Source organism: Arachis ipaensis, chromosome B08 (genome assembly GCF_000816755.2).
Source record: "Arachis ipaensis cultivar K30076 chromosome B08, Araip1.1, whole genome shotgun sequence".
Taxonomy (NCBI): domain Eukaryota; kingdom Viridiplantae; phylum Streptophyta; class Magnoliopsida; order Fabales; family Fabaceae; genus Arachis; species Arachis ipaensis.
The window spans coordinates 107,424,655-107,431,517 of record NC_029792.2 but is presented as its reverse complement, the minus strand read 5'-3'; the positions used below and the strand labels follow the sequence as shown (position 1 = coordinate 107,431,517).

Below are 6,863 nucleotides of genomic sequence, written 5' to 3'. Positions count from 1 at the left end.
CTGCCGTTGCTTCTTCATCTGTCCCTGCGTACGAGCCACCGACCCAGCCTATCGCCTCCCCTTCGTTTGCTGTTGACCTCAGGGGCAATGTCGGCGATGAGGTTGGTACAGGGGAACATCTTCCGACCTCATTACATTGTGCTACACCGGCTGGTGTTGGAGACGGATTGTTTGATGATCCAGATGACGATGATGTTGAGCCGGATCTGATTATCGATGACAGTGGCGATGACCTCGGAGCGAGTGACCCGAGAGGGGCCGCAGGTGGATCTAGTTCTGGCACACAATAGTACCCACCCCATTTTTCATCATTGGACCTGGATGCCATGAGGCAGGATGGGCTTCCTGGGCAAGCCGCTGGATTTGGCGCTAGAGATGCAGACGGGTCTGCTGGTATGACAGAGTTCCAGGTTGGTCAGCAGTTCCAGGATAAAGATGAGGCCCTGTTGAGTGTGAAGACTTACAGCATCCGCCGAGGGGTACAATACAAGGTAATTGAGTCTGACTATCGCCGGTATGTGGAAAAGTGTTCTGAGTTTGGGAATGGGTGCACATGGTTGATTCGGTTGAGTCTCCGGCAGCGCAAGGGCATCTGGGAAGTGAAACGGTACAACGGACCGCATACGTGTCTTGCCACCTCTATCTCCAGCGACCATAGGAGTTTGGATTATCATGTCATATCGACATTCATTATGCCAATGGTGAGGGCTGATGCATCCGTCAACATCAAGGTGCTCCAAAATGCCACGGCCGCGCACTTTGGATTCAGGCCGACGTACAGGAGGGTCTGGATGGCAAAGCAGAAGGCTGTTGCCGTCATCTATGGTGACTGGGATGAGTCATACAACGAGCTCCCTAGGTGGGTGTTAGGAGTCCAGTTGACCATGCCTGGTTCAGTAGCAGTCCTTCGGACATGCCCTGTTCGAGTTGGGGGACAGCTCGACGAGTCTCAAGCTTATTTTCACAGGCTGTTCTGGACGTTCCCACCTTGTATCGAGGCATTCCGTCATTGCAAGCCGTTGGTGAGTATTGACGGGACCCATCTATATGGCAAGTATGGGGGAACGTTGCTTGTCGCAATTGCACGGGACGGGAACTCCAACATACTGCCCGTGGCATTTGCACTTGTCGAGGGTGAGAATGCTGAGTCGTGGTCCTTCTTTCTCTCTCACCTCCGTCAGCACGTGACACCACAGCCAGGTCTGCTAGTTATTTCGGATAGGCATAACGGCATCAAGGCCGCGCTTGAGTCTCCTGATGGGGGATGGCTACCTCCGGCTGCATACCGTGCATTCTGCATTCGACACGTAGCAGCGAATTTTGCCCTCACCTTCAAGGGCAAAGATGCTCGTAGGCTTCTTGTGAACACCGCATATGCCAAGACCGAAGTGGAGTTCGATTACTGGTTTAACATTCTGCGCTCTGAGAACCCGGCGATGTGTGACTGGGCGAACAAGATTGAGTATTCGTTGTGGACACAGTATTGTGACGAGGGGCGCAGATTCGGGCACATGACGACCAATATCTCTGAGTGTGTGAATTCAATCCTGAAGGGTGTCAGGAACCTCCCTGTGTGCCCGCTGGTGAAGGCCACATACGGCAGGTTGGCTGAACTATTCGTCTGCAAGGGGAGGGAGGCACAGGCCCAGCTGGGTACCGGACAACAATTCAGTCAATACCTGGTAAAGTGTATCGAGGCAAATCTAAAAACGGCTAGGTGCTTCACGGTGACTGTATACGACAGAGATAACTCAGAGTACACCGTGGCAGAGATGACTCCGACTGGTTCGTTCTCACTAGGAAGCTACAGGGTCTCACTGGGTTCTCAGACATGTGATTGTGGATACTTCCAGGCACTTCATTTCCCATGTCCATACGCATTGGCATGCTGTGCCTACTCACGTGTTACTTGGCAGCCATACGTCCACCCGGTGTATCGACTTAGTTCGGTTTTCAGTGTATATCAGATGGGATTCACTCCTCCCATTCCGGAGGGATTCTGGCCACCTTATGATGGGCCGACCGTTATACCGGACCCGAGTATGAGGCGTGCGAGGGAGGGTTGTCCGCGGTCCACTCGAATATGGACCAATATGGATGAAGCAGATCCGAACCGGCCCAAGAGATGTGGGCTTTGTAGGCAACCCGGACACACTCGTCGGAGTTGTCCACAGGCTGGAGGACCCAGCCATGCAGGGTGAAATAAATAGTAATGTCTGGTTTTATGTTCTGCTGCTGTATTAGTTTGATCATCTGTACTTTTTTTTTTAGAAAATGATGTACTAGGTTTGCTAACTAGTCGGTTTTCAGTGCTGAAAAATTCGTCTCGTAGAAGATATGTATGTCAAATGTGTTACTAATAATGAAAATAAGTTACATAAGAAAAATACACATGTTATCACCGTCACTGATACACAATAACGCAAAACCAAAGTCAATGCTGCATGATCTGATGAACTAACGATATAAAATATAACACTGATAACAAAAATATATAACATACAACAAAGATAACAAAATAAAATAGAACATTGATGACGGAAATATATAACATACAACAAAGATGACGATTTAACATATACCACGTATCACAAATCATCTAAATAGGTGCGACCCCGTCCCACAACGACGTGGGACCCGTGTCCTATGACCTCTCTGGATAATGGGCTTCTTATCCTCGATCTCGTCCTCCTCGTCCTCTGGGGGTGGCTGTGCAGGCACCATAGACTGGACATGAAGGGGTCTGGAGGAGGATGGTCCAGCGACTGAATGTGACAGAGCAATACATGCTGATGCTGGGGTCCCACCCAAGGCGAAAGACTGAATAGGGCCCACCGAGGGAGGCTCATTCAGATCGACATCTAGCGCTGCCTGTGTCCCAGTCATCTGTCCCCGTCGACAGGCTGCCTCATCCTCCTGCATGATGGTGGTGATCTCATCTAGGAAATGTGATCCACCAAAATCCACGTCAATCCCATCACCGGCAAGAAACTCTGAAAACATGGATCCCGGAATCACCCATGGCGTATTCTCTTGAGGTGTCTGGTCGTCAGCGGGAACACCAACGAAGTAATCTCCGAGCGGCCCCTCTCCAAGCCCAGTGTCAGCATGGCTCGATGGATCTCCCATATCGGATCCATACCACTCTCCACCATGTCCGCCATGAGCGGGCCTAACATCCCCCACTGGAGCTCCTCCTCCAGCGGCATGATCACCACGATCAGGGCTATTCTGCCTAGGAGCAGCCCCCCTCCTCCTGCCTCCACGTCCTCGTCGTCGACCACCGCCCCTACCGGCCTCATCACCCTCCTCCATAGCCTGGTCAAGCCATCTTCATTTACGCTGGCTACGACGTGTCCCGACTCGAGCTCTCCTCTCAACCCGATGCCTGTCAGGAACGTCGTCAACTCGGTCCATATCTGGAACTCGGCCGGCACCCCTCTGCGTCGCCTCAACCGGAATAGGAATACCTCTCGGATCCCCCAAGTACATCTCAGGTGACAAGAACCTCTTTCTATGCTGATGCCACCAGGCCAAGAACTCATGTGAGGGTCCCGGGTCAGCAACAACATCGAACCGTAACACGTGATCTGCACGTGTCTCCCAGTGAAGATGCCAATGTTGTAAATGGGACGGGAACCAACGGTCACCACCTCTCCCGACCTTTGACATCAAGAAGTCGATGTTCAGGGCGGATGTGGGGGAGGCTGTACGCTACCGAACTGCGGTAACACTCTATCAACCTGATGCCACTCAACCACCGCAAAATATATCAGGGACGTCACACACCGCCATAACATCGTATGCCGAGGCTCTAAGACCTCCGGATGGACAACCTGGAGGACGTTGGGTGTGCTGTAGGGCATCCATATGAACTGAAAAAAGCAAATCAAATCCGTTTAACAAATTCCTTAAACCATATAAACTGAAAGAAGCAGTAACTACACATATGAGCTTAGCGTACTTACATCCCGAGCCTGTAACAAGTCGATCCTCAGTCGAGCCATCTGCACCCGAGGTCCCTTCTCGCTAATCCCAGGATTGTATCATGACCACCTGCATAGGAAATTAAACATGGTATTGCATTCATGAATGATTCTAAAAGGCATAAAATTGCATGCGAAATTGAAAATACATAAAATAAGGATAAATAGTACAATAAGATAATGGTACCTCGAGGCAAGGGGCCAGCTAAACGCATCATACCCAGCAGGCCTAAAACCAGGAAACCGCCAAAAGATCAAAGACTGAAGTAACTGTAACGGCCCAGCTAACTTCACGACATGTCTGTTGGCCACTCGGCACATGCACCGATACAACCATGCTAGTGCCGCCGACCCCCAGCTATAGCCACCCATCTCCTCAAGCCGAGCCACAAACGGTAACCATTTGATGTGAATACGATTGCCGGACTTGTCGGCAAACAGCTGGGTGCCCAACAACATCATGATATAGGCACGGGCAAAGTGCCTGACCGTCTCCTCATCTGCCCCCTCGGGGCACTCTCCAAAGGTCTCCTGGAACCAGGTACAGTTCACTGCGAACTTCTGTATCTGGTTCGTGGGAGGTAACACACCGAGCAACTCATGGAACCACTGCCAAGCTGGCCTGCCACCCTCTATGTATACGTGGAAGTCTGTCAGGCAACCACTGACGTAACGTCCATCTACTGGCAACCCCAACTGATACGCGACGTCCTGAAGTGTGATGGTGCACTCTCCGAACGGCATGTTGAATGTGTGCGTCTTCGGACGCCACCGCTCCACGAAGGCACTCATAAGGGGCTCGTCCAATCTGAACCATCTGTCGTTCAGTCTCGCAAGATGGTATAATCCGGCCATCTGCAAGTACGGAACGTACCTCTCATCTAGTCGCATCCCCTGCTGCCGCCGCATGCTCGATATGCAACACCGGGGCTAGACATTACATTGACCACATAATTATTACGAATTACAATACCACTAACAGATAAAATTCACGACGTAAACAATTAAAATATACCACTGGCAATAACAGATATAGTCAACCACTAACAGAATTTCTTATGAAAACCGCAAACATAGACCTTTTCTGGAAAACACATGCACAAAATAATGGTGGTAAACCACTGGCAAAACCACATACTAAAACTGCATACAGAAAATAACTAACATAATCCACATGCAAATCCACTAAAGAAAACCACATGCAAAATCACTCAATTAACCACCTCCAATACCACCACCCTAAACGGCTAACATAAACCGCTAAGATAAACCACCCTAAACCGCTAACATAAACCGCTAAGATAAACCACCAAAAAAACCGAAAACAAAACCACTAGAAGAAACCGCATGCAATACCACTAGCCCAACCCACTAACATAAACAGCCAATAAAACCGCATGCAAATCAGCTAAAATAAACCACTATCAATACCACTATCAAAAACCACTGACATAAACCAATATCATAAACCACTATCAAAAACCACTAACCTCGTCGTTGATCACCCCGGCGATATGAGCAACTCCATCCAGTCGATACAGCCTTCCCGGATCGTCCCCCATCGCCTGACTTTGCCGCTCCACTCTTTCTCGAACCGATTCTGGGTCGTTTTCTCTGGGATTTGGTGGGTTGTGAGAATGGAAAAGTGATTCGAATGACCTTGATTCGAACTCCTTATATAGGTTACTCCCTTGTAATTCGAATTATATCGTTTCGAATTACTACTAGTTTGGAACATTGAGTAATTCGAATCAATTTGATTCGAACTACCTTAAAAGCTCCATTCCCTACTAATTCGAATTGATTCAATTCGAATTATATGTTTATAATTCGTTACATATTGATTCGAATTACGTGTTGCGAATTGCTTCGAGTAATTCGAATTATATTAATTCGAACTACGTTGAAATCAAATTCGAATCGTATTGATTCGAATTACATATACTTGTTCTTTGGCGGATTCATGTATCAGAATTTCATTTGGCTGATTTGGGTAATTTTGAACCCCCTTGGCACATATACGTTTTTTACCCTATTATTATCATATACTACTCAAAAAATGGGCAAAAAACTCAAATAAGCCATGATGAGAAAAATTTTACACAAATCTGCCAAACCAAAATCTGGTTCATGAATCAACCAATGCACGTTTATATATAGTTCGAACCCGCTCAATTCGAACTCCATTTACATATAATTTGAATCACCTTGATTCGAATTATACACACACGCACACACACTAATTCGAATCAACCTAATTCGAATTACACACAGTAATTCGAATAAGGGTGATTCGAACTACACCCACGCACGCGTTTTCAAGTAATTCGAATTTGACTGATTCGAATTATTCATGGTATAATTCGAATTATGCTGTTAAAAAATTAATAATTTTTTAAAAAAAGATTATTAAAAAAAAGTAATAAGTTATTAGGATATTACATATAAACGTGCATTGGTTGATTCATGAACCAAATTTTAGTTTGGCATATTTGTGTAAAATTTTTTTCACCATGGTTTATATAAGTTAAAAAATAAATTGGCTTTTATTACTTCATGACCTTTATAGCAAGAATACAAAAGCCAATAAAGCTTTAGAGAAATGTTGGTCAATAAACCAATTATTTTTGTAATTAAATTCAATTAAGTCCTTTTTTTTATCTTTTTGTGTGTTTTTTTTTTCTCTTTTTTCTTTAACTAAATTTTTTTATTGTTAATCGTTAAATTATTTGATCAACTCAATTAATTAAACTTAATTACTAAAATCATTTAATCATATAATATCACCGAAAATTTTATTATGATATAATTTAAGATTTATTTCAAAATCCTAAATTACAAACAATCGCTCTATTTTGTTAAAGAAAAATAAAATTT

General features: G+C 45.9%; 2 protein-coding genes across 2 annotated transcripts; one reads left to right on the top strand and one right to left on the bottom strand.

Annotated features, from left to right (window-relative positions):
- LOC107611346 lies at positions 699–2,201 on the top strand. The gene has a single exon (XM_016313283.1). The coding sequence runs from the start codon at positions 699–701 to the stop codon at positions 2,199–2,201; it is 1,503 nt and encodes a 500-aa protein (XP_016168769.1).
- Positions 3,334–5,548, bottom strand: LOC107611347 (serine/threonine-protein phosphatase 7 long form homolog). Its single transcript, XM_016313284.1, has 6 exons — positions 5,477–5,548; positions 4,476–4,916; positions 4,174–4,427; positions 3,969–4,029; positions 3,719–3,875; positions 3,334–3,590 (listed from the first exon to the last, which is right to left on the bottom strand). The coding sequence occupies exons 1-6, from the start codon at positions 5,546–5,548 to the stop codon at positions 3,334–3,336; spliced, it is 1,242 nt and encodes a 413-aa protein (XP_016168770.1).

Coding starts and splice junctions, on each gene's coding strand:
- LOC107611346 (XM_016313283.1), top strand. CDS start 699: ATGGTGAGGGCTGATGCATCCGTCAACATCAAGGTGCTCCAAAATGCC.
- LOC107611347 (XM_016313284.1), bottom strand. CDS start 5,548: ATGGGGGACGATCCGGGAAGGCTGTATCGACTGGATGGAGTTGCTCAT. Junction 4,030..4,173: donor AGCTGGCCCCTTGCCTCGAG/GTACCATTATCT, acceptor TCCTGGGATTAG/CGAGAAGGGACCTCGGGTGC. Junction 3,876..3,968: donor ACTTGTTACAGGCTCGGGAT/GTAAGTACGCTA, acceptor TGCTTTTTTCAG/TTCATATGGATGCCCTACAG.